Here is a 26,703-nt window from a genome sequence, read left to right on the forward strand (position 1 = left end):
TACATTAAAATTCTATTTTGTCAGTACATGTGTATATCATACCCGATTGCTTTAATAAGAAGTGAAAAATCTTTGAGTAGATTGTAAGCATCTCCTTCATTTAACCTAGTAAAGGGGGAAAAAAATCTCAAATTATTTTAAATGGTTATTAAAAGGAAACTTGTTACTACTCTATAACTCCTCTCTCATTGCTCTCAGCTGGTAGGCAAAGTCCAGAGTAAACAGACAGCCCTTACACAAGGCCACAAAGATCAATAAGTCTAACTTTAGCAGATTAATAGGAAATTAATTTCAAAATTGAGCTCATAATTCAGGCAAAACAAAGTTGCTGTACAGAGAGTAAGATTATACATATTTACATAATCATGCGTAACCTATTAAAGTATTCAAAACATTAGAAAAGAGTAAAAACACATCTGGGGAAATAGTTATTTAATGCATTTGTTAATTTTATTGGATAGAAAACTGCTATTGGAACTGCATGCAAAAGCAAAGCTATCTAAACTGTAATAGAAAGTGGAACAGTCAGCATGGATTCACCAAGGGCAAGTCATGCCTGACTAATCTAATTGCCTTCTATGATGAGATAACTGGCTCTGTGGATGAGGGGAAAGCAGTGGATGTGTTGTTCCTTGACTTTAGCAAAGGTTTTGACACGGTCTCCCACAGTATTCTTGCCAGCAAGTTAAAGAAGTATGGGCTGGATGAATGGACTATAAGGTGGATAGAAAGCTGGCTAAATTGTCGGGCTCAACGGGTAGTGATCAATGGCTCCATGTCTAGTTGGCAGTGGGTATCAAGTGGAGTGCCCCAAGGATCAGTCCTTGGGCCAGTTTTGTTCAATATCTTCATGATATCTTCAATGATCTGGAGGATGGTGTAGATTGCACCCTCAGCAAGTTTGCAGATGAAACTGGGAGGAGAGGTAGATACGCTGGAGGATAGGGATAGGATACAGAGGGCCCTAGACAAATTAGAGGATTGGGCCAAAAGAAATATGATGAGGTTCAACACGGACAAGTGCAGAGTCCTACACTTACGGAAGAATCCCATGCACCACTACAGACTAGGGACCGAATGGCTAGGCAGCAGTTCTGCAGAAAAGGACCTAGGGGTTACAGTGGACAAGAAGCTGGATATGAGTCAACAGTGTGTCCTTGTTGCCAAGAAGGCCAATGGCATTTTGGGATGTATATGTAGGGGCATTGCCAGGAGAGCGAGGGACGTGATCGTTCCCCTCTATTCGACATTGGTGAGGCCTCATCTGGAGTACTGTGTGCAGTTTTGGGCCCCACACTCCAGTTTTTCCACATCCTTTTTGTAAAGAGTCCAGCAGAGGGCAACAAAAATTATTAGGGGACTGGAACACATGACTTATGAGGAGAGGCTGAGGGAACTGGGATTGTTTAGTCTGCAGAAGAGAAGAAAGAGGGGGGATTTGATAGCTGCTTTCAACTACCTGAGAGGGGGTTCCAAAGAGGATGGATCTAGACTGTTCTCAGTGGTAGCTGATGACAGAACAAGGAGTAATGGTCTCAAGTTGCAGTGGGGGAGGTTTAAACTGGATATTAGGAAAAACTTTTTCACTAGGAGGGTGGTGAAACACTGGAATGTGTTACCTAAGGAGGTGGTGGAATCTCCTTCCTTAGATATTTTTAAGGTCAGGCTTGACAAAGCCCTGGCTTGGATGTTTTAGTTTGGGATTGGTCCTGCTTTGAGCAGGAGGTTGGACTAGATGACCGCCTGAGGTCCCTTCCAACCCTGATATTCTATGATTCAGACCAATATATTGTCTACATTAGGAATAAGAAGAGATCAAAGACTAGCTGTTTTGTCTATAGGCAAATAAACTGAATTCTGCAGATTGGCCCTCAGGTTATTAGTGCAATATTCCTTGCAGTGGGCTGGAAGTTTTGCATCAGCTTCAGGTAAATTAACATTTGTGGTGTTTCAGTACACTCTTTCTGTTGATATAAACTCAACTATTTGTATTGCCCCATATTTCTGTTTTCACTGTGTTTCAGAATTTTGTATAGAAAACATTGTGAGCACTACTATAAACAATGTACTAAGCATTTGTCAAACATTTGAAGATGAATGATCGCTAAGGAGCTAGCAATCAAAAGACAGACAAAAAGAAAAGGAGGACTTGTGGCACCTTAGAGACTAACCAATTTATTAGAGCATAAGCTTTCGTGAGCTACAGCTCACTTCCTCAGATGCATATCGTGGAAACTGCAGCAGGCTTTATATATACACAGAGAATATGAAACAATACCTATTCCCACCCCACTGTCCTGCTGGTAATAGCTTATCTAAAGTGATTTCCAGCACAAATCCAGGTTTTCTCACCCTCCACCCCCCCACACAAATTCACTCTCCTGCTGGTGATAGCCCATCCAAAGTGACAACTCTTTACACAATGTGCATGACAATCAAGCTGGGCTATTTCCTGCATAAATCCAGGTTCTCACATCCCCCCCACCCCCATACACACACAAACTCACTCTCCTGCTGGTAATAGCTCATCCAAACTGACCACTCTTCAAGTTAAAATCCAAGTTAAACCAGAACATCTGGGGAGGGGGGTAGGAAAAAACAAGAGGAAACAGGCTACCTTGCATAATGACTTAGCCACTCCAAGTCTCTGTTTAAGCCTAAATTAATAGTATCCAATTTGCAAATGAATTCCAATTCAGCAGTTTCTCGCTGGAGTCTGGATTTGAAGTTTTTTTGTTTTAAGATAGCGACCTTCATGTCTGTGATCGCGTGACCAGAGAGATTGAAGTGTTCTTCGACTGGTTTATGAATGTTATAATTCTTGACATCTGATTTGTGTCCATTTATTCTTTTACGTAGAGACTGTCCAGTTTGACCAATGTACATGGCAGAGGGGCATTGCTGGCACATGATGGCATATATCACATTGGTGGATGCGCAGGTGAACGAGCCTCTGATAGTGTGGCTGATGTTATTAGGTCCTGTGATGGTGTCCCCTGAATAGATATGTGGGCACAGTTGGCAACGGGCTTTGTTGCAAGGATAAGTTCCTGGGTACTACAGGACAGGCCTAACAAAGAAAATAACAGAACGCCACTAGCCGTCACCTTCAGCCCCCAACTAAAACCCCTCCAACGCATTATTAAGGATCTACAACCTATCCTAAAGGATGACCCAACACTCTCACAAATCTTGGGAGACAGGCCAGTCCTTGCCTACAGACAGCCCCGCAACCTGAAGCAATTACTCACCAACAACCACATACCACACAACAGAACCACTAACCCAGGAACTTATCCTTGCAACAAAGCCCGTTGCCAACTGTGGATTTATGCAGGAAATAGCCCAGCTTGATTGTCATGCACATTGTGTAAAGAGTTGTCACTTTGGATGGGCTATCACCAGCAGGAGAGTGAATTTGTGTGGGGGGGTGGAGGGTGAGAAAACCTGGATTTGTGCTGGAAATCACTTTAGATAAGCTATTACCAGCAGGACAGTGGGGTGGGAATAGGTATTGTTTCATATTCTCTGTGTATATATAAAGCCTGCTGCAGTTTCCACGATATGCATCTGAGGAAGTGAGCTGTAGCTCACGAAAGCTTATGCTCTAATAAATTGGTTAGTCTCTAAGGTGCCACAAGTCCTCCTTTTCTTTTTGCGAATACAGACTAACACGGCTGTTACTCTGAAAAAAGACAGACAAGTATACACAGGTTGGGGGAAAACAGGAAATTTTTGTACAAGTTAACTAGATTCACAATAGGCAGCAGGGGAGAAATAAGCCTATCAGAGCAATTTAGGACTTATCGACATGGTAAATTAGTGTGTGTGGCAAGTCAGGGTGTGAATCTACAGCATGCTAGCTTGCTGTGCAGTCAAGTCCCATGTTGACCATAGTACAGTGCTCTAAAAGTTCCATAGTGTGCTGTAGCAGGGCCCACATGGGTGGTTACTGTATGGCAAGCTCGTGTGCTGTAGATTCACACCTTGGCTTAACAACACATTAACTCTGTGTAGACCTTAAATATGGAGAAGGGAGATGAGCTTAGAATAGTACTATATCTAAGGGGCTGCATGACAGAGTATGGAAGTGACTGAACAAGAAGCTGAGAACAAGGCAGAGAATGGATCGGGCAGGAGGCTTTGCAAAGCTTGACCAAAGAGGATAAGTTGAGAGAGGTAAACCAAACTTTGAAGGCAATGACAAGAAACTTAAATGTGATAAAAGAGCAGAGGGAGCCAGTGGAGGGATTCAAAAATATTCATAGGCAAGTAATCCGCTCAAATTCACAGGCAAGGAAGATGAGTTTAGCAAATGTGTGTTGAATGCACTGATGTGGGCTCGTAGGCTGTGTGTGTTTGGTAGGCCAGAAAGAAGAGTGTAGCAGTAGCAAAAGAAGAAAAGAGAGGGCCTAAAAGAGATTTGGCTCTGGGCAGCGGAGTTGAAAACAATGACCAGAAAGATCACAATGTGCATGGTGTGACGCGGGGTCAGCTCCAGCATTTTTGCCACCCCAAACGGCAAAAAAAAAAAAAAAAAAACCAACCTTGCCGCCCGCTGAACACGGAGGCGGAATAATGGTGCGGCTGCCAAAGTGCTGCCAGCAACTGAAGAAGAGTCGTGTTCCCGTCGCCGAATTGCCGCTGAGCGCGAAATGCGCTGTGATGGAGTGGCTGCTGAATTCCCGCCACCACCGAGGGCGGATTGCCGCCCCAGAGCCCGATGTCCTGCCACCCCTTTACATTTGCCACCCCAGGCACCTGCTTGGTTCTCTGGTGCCTGGAGCTGGCCCTGGTGTGACAGCTCCTGGAGACCAGTTAAATTGACGTAAGCAATGCAGTGTCTACGCTGATTAAGTTGACGTAGCAGGCAAGTTACATCAGTGGGAGGAACGCTCTAGTATAGAAACTGACATTAAGTCCCCGTAAGCTGCCTTACATCAACATAACTCTGTAGTGTATACCAGGCCTAGTTGTCAGGGGAAGCTGGAAATCTTAGCAGTCTGAGAGGAGATGGAGATAGTAGGAGCGTTTGATGCTTGGGACACAGTGGGAGGTGGTGTGCATTTGTAGGCTAAGTGCATTAGCCACAACGATTGGAATTGAAGTTGTGATCATGAGTTGACATTTAAATTGCCATTTTTAGGTTTTACTACTACTTGCTACTTAAATGAAGAGGCCTGTTCACGCTTCTGACATTGTATGTAGCCTCAGCAAGTCACACTGTTCACACTTGGAAGTTTGTAACTATAAATACCAGAAACTTAATATTTTAATAAGGAAAAATTCTATGCTAGTGGATAATAATGACAAGGGAGGGATCCTGTCCTATATTTTGTGGCTATGCAATTGCAGGTAGTTAACTTATATCCCATGTTCAAAAGATATTCAGCCATTACAACTTTGCAGCAAAGTATTCAAATTAAACAAGAAGTCCATACCAGTTATCTCTTGTCAGTGCAATCAAGGAGCCATGTTTAAAGAAGTCAAGGGCATAAGCATTCAGTGGCATTCTTCTTCCTTGATTATCATATTTCTCCAACCAACACAGAGGAGCATTTCTGACATTAACACCAATTGTACGCAAGACAGCCTGAGAAAATACAATTGTTTTTCAAATGTTTGTGTTTATGATACTTTTGGTGTGTTACTAATTATTGTATGCACTCTAGGATTTTAGACCTATTGCTAAAAGGAGTTGCATGTCTATAATCTGTGCCACTCTGAAAATTTAGGATCATGTTGTCTGTGGGTTGATATAGCAGACCCTTTGCACTTGCAGAGGGTCAATTTTCATTTTCTATGTTGAAGTAGCTGGAGTTTTGGCCTGTAATTGATAGGTGTTCTGAGCTCTATAGATTGCAACAAAGGCCCCGTGGTGTTGCAGTAGCTTACAGAGCAGCATGACTCTGAGCTGCCCTAGACTGCTCTCTCAACATTCAGCATTTTCTTATCCATTCTCTTATTATACATTCTCTTATCCATGAGATGTTTCTGAAGTTGGGGTGGCTATTGACCCACATACAGAGAATGTGTTCAGATCTGTTTGAAATGGGCTGAATATGAACTCCAAACTCAAACACCTTAAAACATGGAACTGTTTGGTGGTGGACTTGTATTTCCTGCTCCCAATTTCAGGAGTGTTAGGAGGTTGGGATTTATTTAGTCTATTATAGAAATAGGGGTCCTGCTGTAACCTGGGGATGGTCCTTGCACTGGGCTGCACCCTAAAGGGAGACAGCTTGCACTTCCTGTATGTTGGGGTTGGGTAGGGTTGCTGTGACAGTAGACCTAACTTACACCATGACTGCTATAGCCTATACGCTTCATAGCTTATGTAAGAACACCCCCAGCTCATGCCTTTTTCCCCACCCCCAACTTACTCTGTAATGCCCTCTTTACTCGAGGTCTTCACTAAGAGTCTTTATGGCTGCTTCATAATTGGTGCAAAGGGGCCATAGAGAAGTTAAGAATTACCCTCTCCCCCAGAATGAAATTCAGATGCAGAACATAACGACCATACTGCATCAGACCAAAGGTCCATCTAGCCCAGTATCCTGTCTTCCAACAGTGGCCAATGTCAGGTGCTTCAGAGGGAATGAACAGAACAGGTAATCATCAAGTGATCCATCCCCTTCTGATTTTGAGGCCCTCTCTACAAAAAATAACTTACTTCATTAACATTCTCAGCATCAAATAAATCCTGGTCAACGGTTCCAGACAGGCATGTGAACGGTGACACAGAAGCTATGCTTTTGGTGCTATTCATCAAATGAGATGTCAGTTCAGAGTTATCACATTCTTTATGTGTAAAATCTAATGAGAACAAGTTTTAAAATGTGAATGTAGTAAAATTTTCACAAGCTTAAGTGCCCTTTAATAATCAGTGCATTTGAAAAGCAGTTAATTTTTTTTCAGTTTTAATAGGTAATTTTAACTATCAAAATCTCAATTAGTTTGGAACTGTGTGTAAAGTATAAGTCTCCCTAATGCTTCAAAAATTAAACCTAAGATATCCTGGGTCTTGCTAAAACTGATTAAGATTTACCATATGATTGATTTTTTTTTTAAACTAAAATTAACCACCTCAAATATCTTTTTTTTCCTGCTACCTTTAAAAGAAATTTTAAACTAGGATCAAAATAATAGTGCACACTAAACACACTGAAATAGTGAGAAAATGGGCTCATTGAAATATCTTTAAAGAGATATTATTATAGTTCCTATAGGGAAAAGGGAGCGCAAAGGAACAGCTTTTCCTGAGATGATTAAAAAGAAGCAACAATGAGGGGACTGGAGGAATGGAACCTGCAGAGGGTGGCACTGAGGAACTAATCCATGAGTGTGATCCTGTATTCCCTGCACATAAAAAATAATCCCTAATGTAAATGGGATTATATGAAAGAGGCTGTCTGATGAAGCCACAATTTTCTCTTGAGCATTTAGTTGCACACACAAACCAGTCGAAGCTTCAATTTCCTGGTTTGTGACACCACCCCCACTAATTTACAATTACTTGTACCACAAATAAATATTCACTAATTAATAAATCAGTATTTGGGTTTCTCCAACAGTGCAAAGCATTTCCTTAATTATTAAAATAAATAATTTCAATATTAACATGAAAAACACTGGTATTTCACATCATTCTTGCCGATAACCACCAATGCAGCACTTCATAACTGACAGGGCATGAACCACTTTGGAAGACTCAGTGGGTCGCACCCAGCTGCCTGAGAGCTGCAAAGTTCTATGGTTGTTAGGAATCAGCAGGAGCCTAGATGGAAAGGAAGGAGCAGCCCATCTGGAATTGTATGGTGGTTCCTGCTGCTGTCGCCATCTTCTCCCTGCTCTGCCTCTTACTGCCTGTGACCTTATTACGCTGGAAGTCTGTTGTGATCCTGCTATCCATCCAGAGGAGCATAGACCTGATGGTGGTGGTGAAGCCAGGCAGCCTTCCTCCAGCTCTAGTGGCTGCTTGTCATCCCTCTGCAGGAAGCTGTCTGCAGAACCAGGCAGTCATCACTTGATCAATGACATTTGGGTCACATTTTCAGCCTTATCTTTCCCATTATTAGGACTAGACCCTTTCTTTAAATGAAAGCTGAGATTCTGATGTCAACACACGACTGACAGCTGGGGCCCAAGGGATGTGTGCGTTATCTATTTGCCTTAAACTTGCTCTGCCCAGAGCTGTGTTGGAATCCTGCGAAGGAGGCAAAGCTGAGGTGACAGTAGGAGCCTATCAGAGCATGTGATCCCATTTTGAACATTAGCACAGTGTATTGTGAGTGGCATCTCATTTGAACATCTCAGATAGGAAGAGTGGTTTGTAGGTGGAACCTGGGTGAGTGAGTTTTATTTTTTTGTCCCCAATTTGAGCGCTGCCCAGCAGTACCAGCTCCCTCCCCTTACAGTCTCTCACACCAAGAGCACCAGTCCCCCTCACCTAGATGACTCTCCCAACTCAGAAACACCAGCCTCCTCTCCTCTCCCCATCCTTAAAAGCATCAGCACACTCTCCTAGAAGGCCCTCCCCCAAACCTTTTTTGATCTGCAATCCACAAAGCGGCAGAAAAAAAAAACCCCTACCCCGTGACCAAAATTATTCAATCCTTTTGTGACACTAACAGACTGGTCAACTTGGATATGACCCATAACAATTAAACAAGAGTCACTGAAATGTAACCAAGAAAATCTACTTGTATATCTACAGTTCAAAGATATGTCCCAGACCAGCAATCATGAACCCATTTATTTGTAGTAATAGAAATCAAGGGTAGATGCTAAGTGTATTTGTCTATGTTTACCTATATCTTAGAAGTTTAACAAATGTAATAAGATTAGCTTGTAGATGCTAATTTCCTTTCATGTCTTAATGGCCCTATATTATGTATGTGGATGATTCAGTTAAGCTCAAAATTAAAGATATAAGATACTACAGGAACTAATAATATTATTTACATTATTTTCAGTTTAATTATCTATGCTATAATGAACTGTCTTGATAGTTTGAATGGCTAATTGCCCTATGTTAATAAATGCAACTAGTCTACCTGTGTATACACAGGAAATAGAAGATTAGCTTCACAGCAACAATCTGCACTGCCTATAGGGGGGAAGGTCCTGCTGCGACAATTGCTGGCAAGAGGCTTATTAGCTTGTAGGGAACTATAAAGCAAGCTTTGGGACTGATCCTTTTTATCTCAGGTCTGCTTAAACTTTAATAGGGAGGGTCTAAGCCACAACACTGAGGTCTCTAGGTTTATTCTGGATTTAGCCTGGAATGCTCATGGAAGAATTTGAACAATCTCCACCTGGACTGCCTATTGCACTATAATGTTTTTAATTGATTCCAAAAAGACTTTTACAAATCAGCAGCCTCAGCATCTCTGCTATGAAACTAACATGAGGACTTTTCACATCTCTGCACATATACTGATCTCTTAACCACGGCAACACTTTTCCTTCTTCTTCTTTTTATTATTAAAACCTTTAGTTTTAATTACTGGCATCTGAGTGATTATTGGGTAAGATCTGAGACTTATATTAACCTGAGGATCTGCGTCCAGTCCTTTGGGTTTGATGAACCACACATATGGTGAATCAGATTTTCTATAACCTCTCACTAAATTAGACTGGGCTGTCTAGATGGGGGGGGGGGGCAGAATGGGGCATCAAGGGCTGGATTGCTTAAAGGGGACTGTACTTGGCTTCTTGGTAACCAGTGTGGTATTACAGAAGCTGTTTTGTTATTGGCTTGTTGAATCTAACTATAGAATAAACCCCAGCTTGGGGATTGTCTACCCTATTCTTTGCAGTCTGCCTGGAGTATAGCATCCTCAGTGTGGCCCATGTAGAAACCCGGTCACACCTTTGTACCCAAAATAGATCATGGGATATGATGGGCTGTAGGATGATTTTGTTGACCATTTTGTTTGTTATAGATCAAAAGAGGCTGAGAACCATTACACTAATGTGAAAAGGGATTAGACCTATGGAATGAATACAGTTTAATCTACAATTCATGTTCTGCCTCATCTAAAAAAAAATATCTCCGCTTGTAGCCAATAGGGCTAGCTTAGCCTTTATTATATTCAGCTTTAATGCAAGGAACCTACAGGCCTGTATCCTGTAAGACATTAGCTTCAGCAAGTTAGCATAAGTATAATCGGCCTGTGACATTTGGCAGAGATAAATGGTCTGACAGTTACTCTTAGATATTGGGGAACTAAGGATAGCTTACGTAATGGTCGGAGTTGGAACTTAATGGTAAACGGCAACTGCAGGAACACCGCAAGAATTGGAAGTAATAACTGTACACCAGCTTAAGCAAGAAATGACGGATTTGATAATGAGCTAAATGACACTAATATGTATTAATATGTTAACTTCTAGAATAAGTACACCTCAATATTATGTGGGTGAGGAAGTTAGATTTGGGCATGGAAGGTTGAGTACTATCATGAATATTCATGATGGTGCTCAGGCCCTATAAGGGGGCAAACTACCATGTACAGTTAGCTTGGCTTCTCCATCACTGTTAGCTTTTTCCATCATTTGACCCTTCAGCCCTACCATCAATCTCGGCCATTGAGGAACCTGGACCATCTGACTCATTTGGCATGCCAGAGACAGGGCTGTACTTTGTCTCTTACCACCAGCTCCTCAAGGAACAGTGTAAGTATGCAAAACTAAGAGATTATGCAAAGAATGATACCACTGATATCCCCAATTCTGTATTACTCCTATCTTTCTATGTGGCGTGGAGATTTTCTGGCTTTATTCCTTAGTTTAATAAAGATCTCTAATGCTTTGCTTTGTTCTCAATGTGAGGGTCCTTGCCATACACCCTGAGGGTCCCTGCAAGATATTGAACTTATTTGTTTTAGTTCTGTGTAGCCTGATTCTTGGACCAGAACCTTCTGATTAACTGACAATTAATACTAATATTATTAACCTTTAAAAAGGGTCAGGCAACACCCTAAAATACTAAATATTTAGGGGTGGGGGGGGATTATAAGGTATAATATCCATCCTTGTCAAACAAAGCAACATTTAATTAGTCCACCTAGCATCTTTCTTTCCAGGAAGCCATATGATAATATGCAGCCAGTCAAGCAATTTGACTAGATGAAAATCTAGGGCTCTGTAATCTTATGATGATGTCTTTTCATATTGCTTTCTGACTGCCGTAGATTGCTTATTGGCTTATGAGGAATTCAGTTGTTTTACTCCTGGTACAATGCTCATCTATAATGGGTTACCTATCTATTTATATTCTATGATTCTATTTCATTAGGATGATGTGAGGATTAATGTTTGTAGTACACCCTGAAAACCATTATTGTATCAAACATACCTCAGAAGTTCTGACTGGATTTTTGAGCTGACAGATAATTGCCTGTTTAGCTTTTTTCTGCACAAGACAAGGCAATTTAGGGGTTCTGGCACTTTTTTCCCTTTCATAAAGGAGTATCTTTGATTTTATTCTTATTCCCTGAATCCTGAAAGAATAGCAGCTAATCCATATGCCACATTCCTACACCCCATAACACCTCCAATATCTCAATATAATCTACAACTACAGTACCTACTGTAGAATGAAAGAAGCAATGGAACTTATATCTCTGTATTAGGTTGGCTGAATTCACCAGCCTTTAGTGGCATAACATTTCATTCACCTAAGTTCCCATTATCAAAACTATCAGTCATTCACAATATAGCTTGTATCCACATTAATATGCATATGTGTTCCCAGTGCCTACCTATCTTTGATAAAGGAAGTTGGTATTCTTGTTTCATGTCAGCCAGCTTGGCAACTGTTAGAAGAAAACAACCAAAATTCTTCTCTATTTTGCAGTTGTATTCATGAACAGCAGCAGCAAACTCTTCTGGAAGATCTTCTAGAAACACCTGAAATAACATACAGCTTATTATCTTATTTAGGTAAACTATTTCTGTGTATCTGAGGTGCATTAGTCCTACCTTGATGCATACACACATTTGTGAAGATCACATGCACACACTGGAAAGACTATAGTGCCAAATACCTTAGCCCAAATCTTTAAAATGCCCAACTTTAGACACTTGGAGTTGGTCTACAATGAACAAAACTTAAAGCTGAATAGGGCTTTCACAAAACAATGTATGGAATTTCCAGAGCTTCTACTCACAGAGAGCTCAGCATATAATTCCACTTGACATGAGGGATTCATGCTGGTGCAGATGGAGGGGGGAGGGGAGTGGGGCAGTGACTGCACATAGCTCAAGAACCCACAAGGAATCCCTATGCCAGCGCTGCACATCTCAGTGCCTGACCTTCTACAGGCACCCTAGCAACATGAATGCTTCTGCTGCTTTGCTGCCACTGGTCACAGCTCTCCAATAACATCTCCTAAGAGGTTAGAAGCTATACACTGAAAATTAAAAATGTTCTTTTCCTGCTTAGATATTAAAAAGATGGCTAGAGGAGTAGCTCCACATACACTGGCTGTTCTCTGGCTCTGTCCTTTTAGCCCATCCCCAGCTGGTTTCATCCAAAATCACTTGAAGTCCCAAATACGTATTGTTTGGGTGGAAGAGCTACCAGTGACTACATTTAATGGAGGCTCCCCTCTTCTGCTCTCCCCCTGCCCTTCCCCTGTGCATAATCAATGTTACTGCCCATCTTATTACATTATCACACTTCTAAAAGGTTTGACCCTAAGTTTGGATCTAGGTGTACCAGGGGTGAAAGTAACTTAAAGGACTTACCGGTACTCCAGAGTCCTGAGCAGGGGGGCGTGGCCTCAACCAGAAGAGGTGTGGCCTTTAAAGGCCCCAGGGCTCCGGCTGCGACTGGGAGCCCCCGGGCCTTTAAATCACCAGAGCCCAGCCACAGCTACCCCAGGGGCTCCGGCAGCGGGGCTCAGGCAGCACTTTAAAGGGCCCAGGGCTCGGGCCACTGAAGGGAGCCCGGGGCCCTTTAAAGCGCCAGCCTGGGGAAGCTGGTCCGGTCCAGCACGGCATACTGGCTCTTGCTGGTACACCGTACTGCGCCATACCAGCTTACTTTCACCTCTGAGGTGTACCAAAGAAAAGGTTAAAATCTCTAGAGCCAACGCTCTTCTAGTCAATTTGTAAATTTCACTGATGCTAGTACTTTAGACTGGAGGTCAAAAGTAAAATGTGGGGAAAGAAAAGAGGAATTACTTTGATTTGGGGAAAGAGATACATGAACAGTCTTTGGAATTTTTAGTAAAGAACGATTTAATCAACACACTTAAAAGATAAAATACCAGCATGACAAGAACTGTGTAAGCAGCTGTGTCATCTCTGAAAGAATGCTTGGATAGTTTGATATTATTCACATAAACCAGGACCCACTGGTCCTTTCTTGGTTAATTACTACTGCTTTATAGTCCTTAGTAATTAGATCTTTCAAAAAGGAATTGTCTTTTCACTATATGTATGTACCCTCTGTAGAATAATGGATCACAATCCCTAATTGGAGCTTCTAAACATTATCACAATGCAAGTAATAAGTTAATTAAAAAATTGAAATAATAATAAATGTTTTTTCTTTACCTTTGACTGGCAAGATGTTCTTCTAAATTTTGTAGCACAGGCTGGTAGATATCGCCTTCCAAATAAATTTGCTAGCACTAACACTAGTTGTTCCATCACATCTTCAGAAAAAACAGTCGAGCCTATTTCAGACAGAAAGTACAATAAATATGCAAAATAAGAAAATTCTCTTTAACTTTTAAACAAACACTTCCAACTTGAATCTAGTCATTTTAAAAATTAATTCAATGTACAGTAGTTTCAGGGTCTATACATGTCTATGAGTTTCTCTACCAATTGTAGTAATTTTTACAGTCACTTTTTCTGTTTTTTAAAAAAAAATTTCTCTTCATGTTGCTGTGTGAAAGACCCACATAAATAACAAGGGAAACTGACCAACTCATTTACTGTTACATACAAAAAGCTACATTAAGCAGAACATTAAGGTTGCAAAGTACTCAAAAAATAGAAAAGGCTAGATTTAAAGTTGTCTGTGCACCCTTAATTCAGCCCCTTATATACTCATAGACTTTAAGGCCAGAAGGGACTATTATGATCATCTAGTCTGACCTCCTGCACATTGAAGGCCACAGAACCTCACCCACCCCCTCCTGTAATAGACCCATAACCTCAGGCTGAGTTACTGAAGTCCTCACATCATGATTTAAAGTCTTCAAATTACAGAGAATCCACCATTTACTCCAGCAAGTGACCCATGTCTTGTGCTGCAGAGGAAGGCAAACATTCACAAACATTCATTTATTTTCACAGACACCCATGAGATGCTGGGGTGGTATTATTCCTTTCTATGTACAGGGAGCTGAGGCAAAGAGAATATGGTCAAAAGTATTCACTAATGTGGGGTGCCCAGTTTGAGAAGACTAGGGCCAGTTTTCTCAGATTATTTAGCATTATATAGTATTTCATATATTCAAGCACAGCTCTCATTGACTTCATTTGGAGCTATGAGTGCTCAGCACATCTGCAACTCACACACCAGGATCTCATCTCAGGCATCCAGAAAATAAAGAACACACAAGTAGTGACTATCTGTGAAAAGTTTGGTTTAAGTGACTTGTCCACCATCATACAGGAACTCTATGCCAGAGTTAGGGATAGAATCCAACTCTCAATGGCAGTATTCAACTGCCTTAAGCATGAGACCATCCTTTCTCATGCTGCAGTTGTCTGCCTCATGCATTACACACCTTCAAACTTCTGCAATAAATGAAACGGGTCCTATAGATGACAATTTTTCACTAAACAACCCTGACACCTCCCCAGAGGACAGTCTATCCTGTGCATCAAATGAGGTATGCTTCCTGTGGATTTTTTTTTTAATGTGGTCATGTAATAAAAAAGTCTGTATCATGATGTAGGGGGGCCCAATTAAAGTTTCATGGGAAATTCTGGCATTTCTTAACTTCTGAGTGCTCGACTTTGCAACTTTAATAATGTTTTAAACATAGTTTATGTGCATATAATTTCCCAAGATTTTAAAAAGGCAAAGTGAAAAAACAGAATTTCTACATGTGGCTTAATACTGGCACCCCTCATGATTCACCAACACAGTAGGAGCCTTTAGATCCAACACACAGATCTCTGTCACTTGAGCTACCTGAATAACTGAGAGCAATAGTAGATTGCTATCCTCTCTGTGGACCAACACTGGAGGGGTATGACACACACACTTTGCCTGTGGGTTTCACAGAATTTGCTGACAGCAGAGGAATGGTGAGACTCGGGAATCTGGGGATCCATTGCAGGCTCTGGAAGGGAATGTGCTATACTGGACACAGGCTCTTCTACACTTTAACTCCCTTCTATTCTGTCCCCTCCAATCTGTCCCAGTCCTTTCTCTTTCCCAGTCCTGGCTCCTCATCCCAGTCCTATTCACCTCACGTAACCAATTCAGCCTCCCCTCCTCAGGCTTCTCATCCCAGTCCTGATCTCTCCCAAGTCAGTTTTAGATCTCCCCTGCTTCATTCCCTGTCCCAGTCACTCTCTGAGTCCCAGTCTTCTCCCCTTCTCCTAGCCCCCTTACCTAGCCAATACCATTTCTCTCCCTCCCCTTGTTCCTCATACAATGTGTGTCTCCCCACACTGACCTTGAATCACCCTGCTACCCACACTGGTTCCTTGTCCCAGTCTCCTCATCCAATCTCATCCCCCACCTCCTCTCTGGTTCCTTGTCCCACTCTTAGCCCTCCCCAGCTCCTGACAGTCTCTTTTCCCAGCCAATGCCAGTTCTCGCTCTGCACCCCAGCTCCTCATCTGTCTCAACTCCCTTCACCACCACACTAGTGCCAGTTCCAGTCTCTTTGCACAACCACTCCCAGTCTCTCCCATCTGGCTTCCAGTTACAGTTTCCTTGTTCAGCCAGTCCTAGTCTTCCTGGCACTGCAACTTCCAGTCCTCCTTTTCCCTCAGCCTCCAGCACCAGCCTCTGCCCGGGCTCCTTATCCCAATCTACTCCCTCCCCCTCCAACCTCTAGTCTGGCTCTTATCTCTGCATTGAAATCAAGAAGCTTCTTCCTCCACACTGTCTGCACCAAGCACAAAAGAGACAATCTCCTTCCTCTCAGTTCAGGCCTGGCACAGACTGCAGGAGCCCAGAGTTTCAATTGCAGGAAAAGTTCTGCTCAGCCCCCTGCAACCCTGGACTGGAGCATGCTCAGTGCAAACAGATTCTTCTGAGATTTTAGCTGTTAAGGTCTAGCACATTTCTACTGAGCATATGCAAACCACAATTTTTTAAAGCTTATACCATAGCCAAATTTGGAAACATTTTCATGAGACCACCAAAAGGCACATCCATGACATAAAGGCCACCCTCTGCCAAATTTCAAGTCCCTGCTCCAAAGCATGGGAGTGATAGAGCATTTCAAATAAAAAGGTTGCCAGACTGTTTTAACATGAGCAGCCTCATTCTTGGAAACACCTGACCACTTTGGCTGAAATTTTCCAAACCTGTTCAGGCAGAGGCAGGCCTCATCATGAAAAATGTCAGCCCAAATGGTTAATGTTTGACAAAAGCATGAGTGTGATGTGTCTGGCAAACTTCATAATAGGTGGTGCTACCAACCTCACCTGTAATACAGGAGAATTAGTGATACCGAGTATACAAAAAGTGCTGTCAAATGCAATAACACACTGAAAGCAAAAAGTTTTTTTCCTCTGTAAACTCTTTCAACTTTGATAATCTTTGGCATTACTTGTAACAATAGACAAACATTCAGACACATGGGTGATTTTTAAGATGAAGGCATCATTGAAACTAAACAAATCTACGATTTGAAAATTTTAAACATCTACCTACTTCCCATATTAATTACATGCCAGAACCATATTGTAATATGGACTGAAAATCAATGAAAACTAGAAGTTTGGTAAAAATTCTTAGGCCCCCATCCATGTTTACAGGATGAGGGCCTTTGTTTTTTCTTCACTCACCTCTGTTTTTGTCTGTATGTTTCAGCACAGATGATACACATGACAGCTCCAGTACTTTTGTACAGAACAACAGGGTGAATCAAAGACAAACTGGGTTTAAAAAAATCTTAATACATTTTCATTTTTGACTGGGGTGATGGAAGGGACTTCAGGAATAGACATCTATTGAATGGGGATTCAAAAGGGACCTTATAATGCAACCCAGTTGCAGCCTTAACTATGGAGTGACTGCTGTAACTCCATAATTACAATGAAGTTTTATATGATATCTTTTTAGATTTTTTTTTTTACACAATACCAATTACTAAATTTGAAAACAACTTACATTTACACTATCTAGCATGGGAACTACAAATGCTTTAGACTTCAAACTTAGTGAACATATAACAATAGAAAGGTTCTACTAACCTTATATGGAAGGAAGTACATGTCACATTTGTTTTGTAATTGTCTAAGATAATTACAGATCATTAACTTTAGAGCACATAATAAAATATGAGCACGATTTAGATGGTCATTCACAAAAATGTAGTTACATTAATTAAAAAGTATGAAATATTAACTTACTGTTCTCAACTGGCTGGCACAGTTTGTGGAATAAGCCTTTCACAAGAAAGCTAACTAGAACAAAATTTGAAGGTTCATGATAATGTAAATGGGTCACAAGTCCAGTAAATCCCATAGGGTTACCTTCTTGATCCAAGTAGCCCTAGTTAATAAAATATTTTGTTAAGCTAGTTCAAATGTGCAAGATACAAAGTGCTTGACATTGTGAAGTCTCGTGAACTGGGGCTTGATAGAAGTACAATTATTAACATGCTGTCTTTGGGAAAATTCTGTCTTTAAATGAATTTTATGTATTTGCATCTTAAAATATCATATGGATGGATACCTCAGTTCATATTTTGCCCTGTGTGCCATCCTTGATCATACTTATACATGCAACAGGATTAGCACTCTCCCTATTGTCTTGCTTCACAAAAAATGAACAGCCTTCCTTTAAATGTAGGATTGGAATACTTATTATATTTTAAAAATTGGGCTAAAAGTCTCTTTCTTTATCTGGTTTTCTTCACCCAGTTTTTCTTAACTAATGCCTGAATGCTGCTATAGAACATAAAATAAGTGGTACAATAATTATATGAAAGAAACAATACAGTTTGTAAGATTTCTGGCTTTGTTTCCAGTAATGTTTGAGAACAAATATATAATACAGAGTGCAATTCTGGATATATTCTCTTAACCTTAATCTCTTATCTCTGGATATATTCTCTCTTTAATTCTTAAGAATTAAAGCTTACCTCTTTGACAAGAAACTGCAAGGAAAAGATAAAGTATACTTTTAACATTTCAGTATTCCGTGGTTGTTTGAAGGACAGCAGTGAGTGCTTCAACACTGACAGAACCTTGGTAAAAAGATAGATGAATTTAGGAACTGCGATGTTTTAATGTCTCAAACAAACAAAGAAACTAAGACCCAACTCCTATAGAATGTTTTTAACTTTAATGGGGAGTTGGGTACCTAACTCTTTCAGGTCTTTTGAAAATACCATCCCAATGACCTGATCCTGCAAAGATTTAGGCATGTGTGTAACTTTATGTGATGGGTAAATACATAAAGTTAAGCACATGCCTAAATCTTTGCAGGATCAGGGCATTAATATGTATTTGAATATTTAAACTAAAATGTGCATTGTTTTAATATTGAACATATTACACACACTGCTAAGGGCTATGTTCAGTATTTTAATAAGCATATTTACTTTCTTATTTTAAGTAGTTAATTCAGAATTAACAGTAGTTAATTTTTCTGTAAATGAATTTAAATTAGTGCTTTTTTTCCCTTCTATTCTAGGCCTTTTATTTTTCCTCCAGCGTGACCAAATTGCTGTTCACAGTTATTTCCCACCCTCATCCCCTTTTACTCATTTCCTTCACATGTAGTTGAAATCCTGAATCCCACAGGATCTTCTGATTCCGAATGTATAATTAACATGAACAATATGAAAATGTAGGCAGAATGGACACACACCAAGCTCCATGCAGCATTCACCAGCCATGAGTTCAGAGGAGGCAGATCAGGCTCCCAGAGGAAAAGCCATCCCTGAAAGCTCTAAAAAAGTAGTCCTCAACCAGGAGTATGCATACCCATGGGAGTATGCAAAGGTCTTCCAGGGGGTACATCAACTCATCTAGATATTTGCCTAGTTTTACAACAGGCTACATAAAAAGCGCTAGCAAAGTCAGTACAAACTAGAATTTCATACAGACAATGACTTGTTTATACTGCTCTATATACTATTCACTGAAATGTAAGTACAATATTTATATATACATTGATTTATTTTATAATGATATGGTAAAAATGAGAGAATAAGCAATTTTTCAGTAATAATGTGCTGTGACACTTTTTTATTTTTATGTCTGATTTTGTAAGCAAGTAGTTTTTAAGTGAGGTGGAACTTGGGGGTACACAAGACAAATCAGACTCCAGACAGGGGTACGGTAGTCTGGAAAGGTGGAGAGTCACTGCTCTAAGACACACCCGAGCAGGAGGCCAGAAGCAGCAAAGCTTCACAACCCCTGGGGCCTGTCAATGTCCTCAGACTATTCCTTCTGTAGGTTAGATTCTGGGCATTTTTCTTCTTTGCTTGATGGTTTTTTGCTCTGACATCTTCACTCTTTCCCCTCACAATCCCTGCCAGTTTTGCTCTGTCCACCATCCTTGGTCTTCCCCATCCTCTTTATTACTCTTCCCCTCATTGACCTCTGTGCCCTCCTTTGTCTTTCTTGTTGCCTCTTTTCTATCTGCCTTCCCCACCCTTGTCCTACATCTGCTCCATAAGACATGAAAAATACAACACAAAACAAAAATGTTGAACTAATCTGATGTTTTCCAACCAACAGTGATTAAGTCTGTATGTTTCATCACTTTCTCTCTCCTTTTGTCTGGCTTCTCTAGTTAAACTAAAAACATGCTGGGGCAGTCTCTTACGTGTTTTTATAGCACCTAGCACATTAGGGCCATAATCCTGACTGGGACCTCTGATGCTACTGTTATCAAAAGGTGAAGGGGGAGAAAAGAGGAGAAAATAGAACCAGTAGAAAGAGATAAGGAGGAGACACAAAGAGAGGAAGTGAAAGACAAAATCAAAACAGTGACTTCTATAAGCAAAACTAATATTTTAACACTAAAATGTCTTTCTACAAGTAGCTATCTTGTGCTTCTTGAAAGACTAAACTTTTTAGCCATCTTGTTGGCAGCATCTTTTTTCCTATCAGTGAGATTTGGTGTCCTTATAGCACAAGAGACTTTTAGGGTACGGCTACAATGCAAAATGAAAAAAACCAACAAAACCTCACAGCAGTGAGTCTCAAAGCCCAGGTCAACAGACTCTGGCTCCCAGGGCTTGCATTGTGGGGCTAAAAATAGCAGTGCTAACATTCCCACTCAGGTTGGAGCTTGAGCTCTGATACCCACCCGAGTGGCTGAGTCTCGGAGCGCAACCTCCAGCCTGAGCAGGAACGTCTACACTGCTATTTTTAGCTCAGTAGCACAAGCCCAAGTCGGTTGACCCAGGCTCTGGGACTTGCTTCCGCAGGTTTTTTTCCTGCAGCAGAGATTTACCCTAAGAGGCTCCAGTAGGAAAATATACACTTTATTTGGTGTCAGACTGTTTACATTTGAAATGCATACTTTGTACTTGAGTTAGAGAGAATATATAAATATAATAAAATTAAAAGATTTTTTTTAAAATGAATTAATATACCTTTGCTCTGGCATCTGCTTTGTCATCTGCTTTTGCAGCCAATAGCATGAGTCTCAGTACCAGGGAAATACTCAGAGGGAACTGGCCTTTCAGTTGGGGTACATTGGATTTTATAAGTTTTTCAACCTTAGGCAGTGGGATATCATAGAAGAACACACTTCCTATCATATCTTGTCCACGTCTTCCAGCACGTCCAGACATCTAAAAGGGGTTATTTATAAATTCTAAAGATTAATATTTCACAAAAATTCTGTTCTATTTTCTTTAGAATCATAGAATATCAGGGTTGGAAGGGACCTCAGGAGGTCATCTAGTCCAACCCCCTGCTCAAAGCAGGACCAATTTCCAATTTTTGCCCCAGATCCCAAATGGCCCCCTCCAGGATTGAACTCACAACCCTGGGTTTAGCAGGCCAATGCTTAAACCACTGAGCTATCTCCCCCCCCCCAGCCTTTATTTAAATTGTATATGGTGCTCCTCTCCATAGTATATTAGGGTACAAAAGCATTTACACTAATGATACTAGTTTGAAAAATAACATATGCAACCCACAATTTTTTAAAGAAGATCTTAGGAAGCAATATAACCAGTTAATATGCCCTTAGGTAATACTGGTTTCCTTATCACCCCAGCTATAATTATATGTGGCAGTGTAGGTGTTTTCTCCTAATATTCACTAAACATCTAAAGTGATAGTGATGTTACACTTTGTATCTTTCTTGTCAAAGGATCCCAGTGTACCTCACAAACTTATGGTGTGGTGCATCTGTAAAAATGGTGTCATGGTGTTCCTCTTTTAGCATCTCTAAATACATTCTACATCAAATATAGTCAATTTATAAGTAAAGAAGTGGGCTGGTGTTTTTAATTTCAGTCTTTCAAACTCACCCTGGGCTCTGAACTTCAACCTGGATTCTTTCCTTCTCTCACATCATTACCTTAATAAAAGGTTCTACAGGCTGAACTGTACCTTAATTTAAACCTGCACACCCCTTTGTCTTCACATTATGTCTTCCATTTTACCTGTGTAACTGCATTACCTGCAATAGGTTTGCACAGATGTAACTGACTAATTTAGTAAATAGCTGTGTTGATAATGCACAAGAAAGTATACAATGCAGCTCAATCTCTGAGCAGTGTCAACTCTGTAGTGCTAACGAAAGTATCAAGCAGTAAAAACTCATTTTTGGCATTAAAGGCAGCACATATGATTCAGAATACACAGAAGCAATTTGAAAAAGAAGGTATTTTCTGCACTAGTGTGAGGAAAAGTATGTCTGTGTGTGTGTATATATATATATATATATATATATATATATATATATATATATATATATATGTTCAATACAAATGCGACTTGGTGTATTTCAATACCTGTCTATAATTCAGAGCATCTAAAAAGACAGAATCTTCACTAAAGACAACCGATTTACATGGCATATTGATTCCCAAAGCAAGTGATCCAGTAGCTGTAACCACCTAGGAAAGTCAAAAGTAAGTGCATTTATTAGCAGTAAGAGAAGCAATTTTTAATTTAGTTTGCATATTTATTTGTTTTATTTTAAAAAATTGGTTTATTACTATATATTTAAAATAATGTTTGCAATCCTGGCCCACTGAAGTCATCGGGAATTTTACCAATAACTTAGTGGAGCCAGGATTTCAGCCAAATAGATTTAATAGAATTATGAATATAACTTTAACTTTTCTTCATTTATCTTTTTTAAAACTGTGCAAATAAAATATTTATGTAACTTTTTAATATAAAATTATAAAAAAGTAGTAATTTAAAGAATACAATATCTGCACCCTGGGAAATCTGCTTCTATTTCAATAATGCTAAAGCCAAGTAGCAGCACAGTTGGAAATAATTCAACAGCATGAGAAAGCATGATCTACATTTGATGCAAAGTACATACATTAAGTTTTAACATTATCTCATTAGTGCTTCCAAACATGCCATTATGTAGTTAATTTCCCTAAATATAATCACATTCAATTTTAAAGAAACTTTCACTGTTAATTAGTAAATACAGAGGCTGTGATATGGAGGTACTGTATTGATATAATGTGGCAGAAATGGGCTTTGGAATCACTACACCCATAACTATACAGTGTCATAAAAATCAAAAGGCAGATCTAGTATCTGTTTACTTATTATTTTTGTGTGCAGAGATTTACGAAAATTTTCTGATTCAGTGCCCTAATCTTGAAGATGGTAACATTTAGTCCTGAACCAGTCAATTTATTATTTTTAGAGTTTTTAGATATTTTGTTTCTAATTTAGGAACTCTCCTGTCAATGTATTAAAAATTAATGCTGGGAAACCAAGTGCAATATATTTTACCATAGTCAATGAAAATAAATTTATATCTGAATTATATGGGTCAAGCTGTGATTTAATGAAATGTAATGAGAAATTATGAAATTATTCCTTATAAAAGAATTGTCCATAAAAATGATTATAAGTTACCAACCCGGATATATCCCATCCTGAAAAGCATCTCCACGACTTGTCTTTCTTTGTATGCCATTGAAGCATGATGATATCCAATACCCTTCTGTGCCAACATTCTCAGCTGGAAACACTTCCTTTGAAACCTAATTCGATGAAAGATCTCCATCAAGGTCTACATGTAAAGAAATGTTAAGTATTAATCACAATCATTTAAGTGTTGTAAAACAAAATAAGAAAATTCTTACCTGATTAATTTTTTCTGTGAGCAGCTTCTCTCCCCACTCCTCACTAACAGGTAATACAGGCCACCTGTGGAATTCAGAGGTGGTCCAATGTTGTTGCTGGAGTCCTCCAAGACTAAGCCCACCCATCAGCTCAGGCTACCAGAATTGTTCTTCCAAAACTGTAGCAATACTCCACCAACCAATTATTAGCATTAAGAAAATCTAATATAATATATTAATAACTTTCAGGTAAGTCTATATCTAAATCTCCCTTTAGAGAAAATTTTGAATTTGTTACAAATTGTATTCCAGACACTTACCAGTCTACCAGGGTGTGCTGAATGAGGAGAGAAGCTGCTAACAGAAAGAAAATGATCATGTAAGACATTTCTCATTCTGCAGCACAGCTTCTCTTCTCATTAATTAGAAATATAAATTGACCAGATGATGAAATTTTCTGGCTGAGGTATGTCTAGATATCCAAAAGTATGAGGAAGCTAATGGAGAAACCCTCCTGAACTACACTTCTCTTCCGGTGTCTAGGCTAACTTGATCTGGATGAAGACGTCCCTGCTTCAAGACATCTGGTGTTTTCTACAGGTGCAATGTAGGTTCCCTGGCTGCCTAAAAGGTCTGAAGTGCCTTCTGGGCCAACTGGGGACTATAAAGAGGTCTTCATAGAGATCAGGAGGTCTTCAGCTCTCACTTTTCTGAACCCCTATGTAAGAACTGTCCTGAAAAAACAGCAGATTCTTCTTCTCTGCCCAGAACATTATTTCCATTGCCAAAGTCTAGAAGCTTTTACCCTGGTTTTGGAAGGGATATGAACACTCATGCTTCAATCATAAGAAAGCTGCTAATAAGAGGTATGAGAAAACTTCTCTGAGAGCACTATAGCTGTCTTCTTGTTGCGCCTTCTTCTGAAGTAACTGGTACTGGTCATAGACATGATACATAAACTTGATGGACCATTGGTACGAACCGGTATGGTCATGTCTATGTTTCTGTTCAGACATGTTACTGATAGGGCTGTTAAAGTGAATACTTTGATTGTGGGAATTGCCTGCTAGATGGCCCCAGGAGCCTGAAGGGATGCCTGCCTGCTTCCATAGGATGGCTAGCGCCCAGGTAAGTACTGTAGAAGAGACCTAGTGCCTCTTAGTGCACTACTCAGTTATTAGGTTTGGAAGGATTAGATTTTTATTGGTAAATATCAATTTCACCGTACACACACAGACAAAACATATTTTCATTGATAATAATTGATATCTACAGATAGGCAAAGCAAGAAAAGTTCTGCTTGAGAACTTATTACAGTTTGATTTAAAGACAATTGCTTTGTATATTTTGACATGTGATGTTGACAACTTGTGTTTTAACAGCTATAAAGCTTTAGCTTTTTGAACCTCATTGTCTACCATCATTAAATTATTATCATCTAAGCCCCCATAATTTTCCACAACTGTGAACATTTAAAATAAATAAAAATAGAAAACAATGTTTTAAAATAGACAATTGATATTAGCTGTCAAAATTATTTTTAAAAATTCAGATTTTGCCAAGCCTTTCAGTAGATCTGAAGTCATTTGAACATGGGGAGGGATTTTTACATATCTCCTTGTAATCCATGATGATGCAGCTGTCTGAGGAATGGAGTCCTTTGTTCTAGTCACAGTCTGCCTGAAATGTTTGTTATGCTTTAGTGTGGAGCCAACCCGTGGAAAGAAAGACCCTTTCCCACCTATCATACTCTTAGCCCCCTTCTCCTGGCAGACCAACAGGCTTTGGGCTGAAAACCAGGCAGGCACAATTCCCATTATACTGCAGCCTGAGACAGAGCTTCACAAGAGTAACAGGCCTCTCTGCATGCCGGCCAGACTGGAGGGTGATAGAAGGGTGATACGCCTTATACAGCATGTGAAAGAGCCCTTGTGAGGAGAAAAGTGTTAGCAAACACTTCCCTCAAGGTGGGAAGGCAAAAACCAAAGGGTGTCAACCCCAATTTTTACCTCACTTGCTCGTTAAAAATACACATTGTTATGAAGGATATAATGACTTTTACAGTTTTGCAATCTGAAGCCTCTGTAGTTTGCAAGACTTACCCTGAAGCAGACTGTGAGGGGATCTCCTCTCTATGGGAATCCTCATGCTACTGACCAGCCCTCCCATGGTGGAGTCGCGTCTTTAGGCAGGAGTCAATCTTTACACACCAGTCTGGCTGAAAGCCCATACCCTGGCAGTGCAAGGGTCAGCAGCTTGTAGCTGAAGGGTATAGCTTGCCCTCTCAAGCCCCATGCCCTGGCAGAGCAAAGGTCAATACTTGTGCAACAGAATATAGTTTTCCCTGAGACTCCTGAAAAGCTACCTATAGCCTCTCTTGAACTTGGCTAGATGCTTGCAAGGCTTTTCTGCTCTGACAGTAGGAGGCAGAGGGAGCCCATTCAAGAGGTGCTGTACTGGAGAAGCCAGAAAGTTAGAGCTTCAATACTGTGGTAATGCCTCACCATAAAAGAGGAGATAGAAATTGAAATGAGGCTGCCACAGCACAAAAACAAAATCAAAATTATAGTTATAGAACAAAATGCTCAGAAGAAACTGAACCACCAATTTTTTCTGCCACCAGAGGCAGAAAATCTGGTGGCCTAAATTGAAGGGTGGGGCTTAGTCCTGTAGCTTTCAGCATCAACACCAGACCAATCCTGAATCCCACAAGTGGGAGGCTTTACCCATTAGTAATGAATGAGGAAAGACACTGCACAGAAGAAACATGCACACCAGTTAATATTTCCTTATCATGAAGGTAAAGTTAAAGGCTTATATTTTCAAAAACAGCTTTCACTGTTTCACGTGCAATATTGATTAGCTTACTAGTACCTATCAAAGGCTGGGGTTTGGTTAAGAGCTAGCTGGCTAAGTCTGAACCTGTATAAGACTGAAGTGGTACTGAAGGTTTTAAGAAAGTGTCATGGTTACAGGGCTAGCTGCTCCTCTGGCAGAATTAAAAAAGGATCTTCATCTCTTGACAGCAAGGATATAATTGCTGTCTATCTATACATTCAGAATGTGGGGGGCAAACACCAGGGAGGAAGAAGAGCTATTTAAGTTAAGGATAATGTTGGCACAAAAACAAATGATTATAAACTGGCCATGAATAAATTTAGGCTGGAAATTAGAAGAAACTTTCTAACTTCAGAGGAGTGAGATTCTTGAAGAGCCTTCCAGCTGGAGTTGTAGGGGCAACAACCTAAAC

General features: G+C 40.2%; 1 protein-coding gene across 1 annotated transcript in view; it reads right to left on the reverse strand.

Annotated features, from left to right (window-relative positions):
* Positions 1-26,703, reverse strand: part of LOC140910510 (putative ATP-dependent RNA helicase DDX60) — a 78,831-nt gene that overhangs the window by 623 nt on the left and 51,505 nt on the right. The window contains exons 28-37 of the mRNA XM_073341568.2: positions 23,249-23,401; positions 22,146-22,250; positions 20,772-20,972; positions 18,303-18,407; positions 17,569-17,710; positions 13,570-13,691; positions 11,769-11,916; positions 6,674-6,816; positions 5,442-5,593; positions 43-105 (exon numbers count right to left, since the gene is read on the reverse strand). Of these exons, the coding sequence (XP_073197669.1) occupies positions 43-105; positions 5,442-5,593; positions 6,674-6,816; positions 11,769-11,916; positions 13,570-13,691; positions 17,569-17,710; positions 18,303-18,407; positions 20,772-20,972; positions 22,146-22,250; positions 23,249-23,401 (1,334 nt within the window). The remainder of the gene's footprint in view (positions 1-42; positions 106-5,441; positions 5,594-6,673; positions 6,817-11,768; positions 11,917-13,569; positions 13,692-17,568; positions 17,711-18,302; positions 18,408-20,771; positions 20,973-22,145; positions 22,251-23,248; positions 23,402-26,703) is intronic.

The sequence above is a fragment of the Lepidochelys kempii genome, chromosome 4, assembly GCF_965140285.1.
Source record: "Lepidochelys kempii isolate rLepKem1 chromosome 4, rLepKem1.hap1, whole genome shotgun sequence".
Lineage (NCBI taxonomy): Eukaryota > Metazoa > Chordata > Testudines > Cheloniidae > Lepidochelys > Lepidochelys kempii.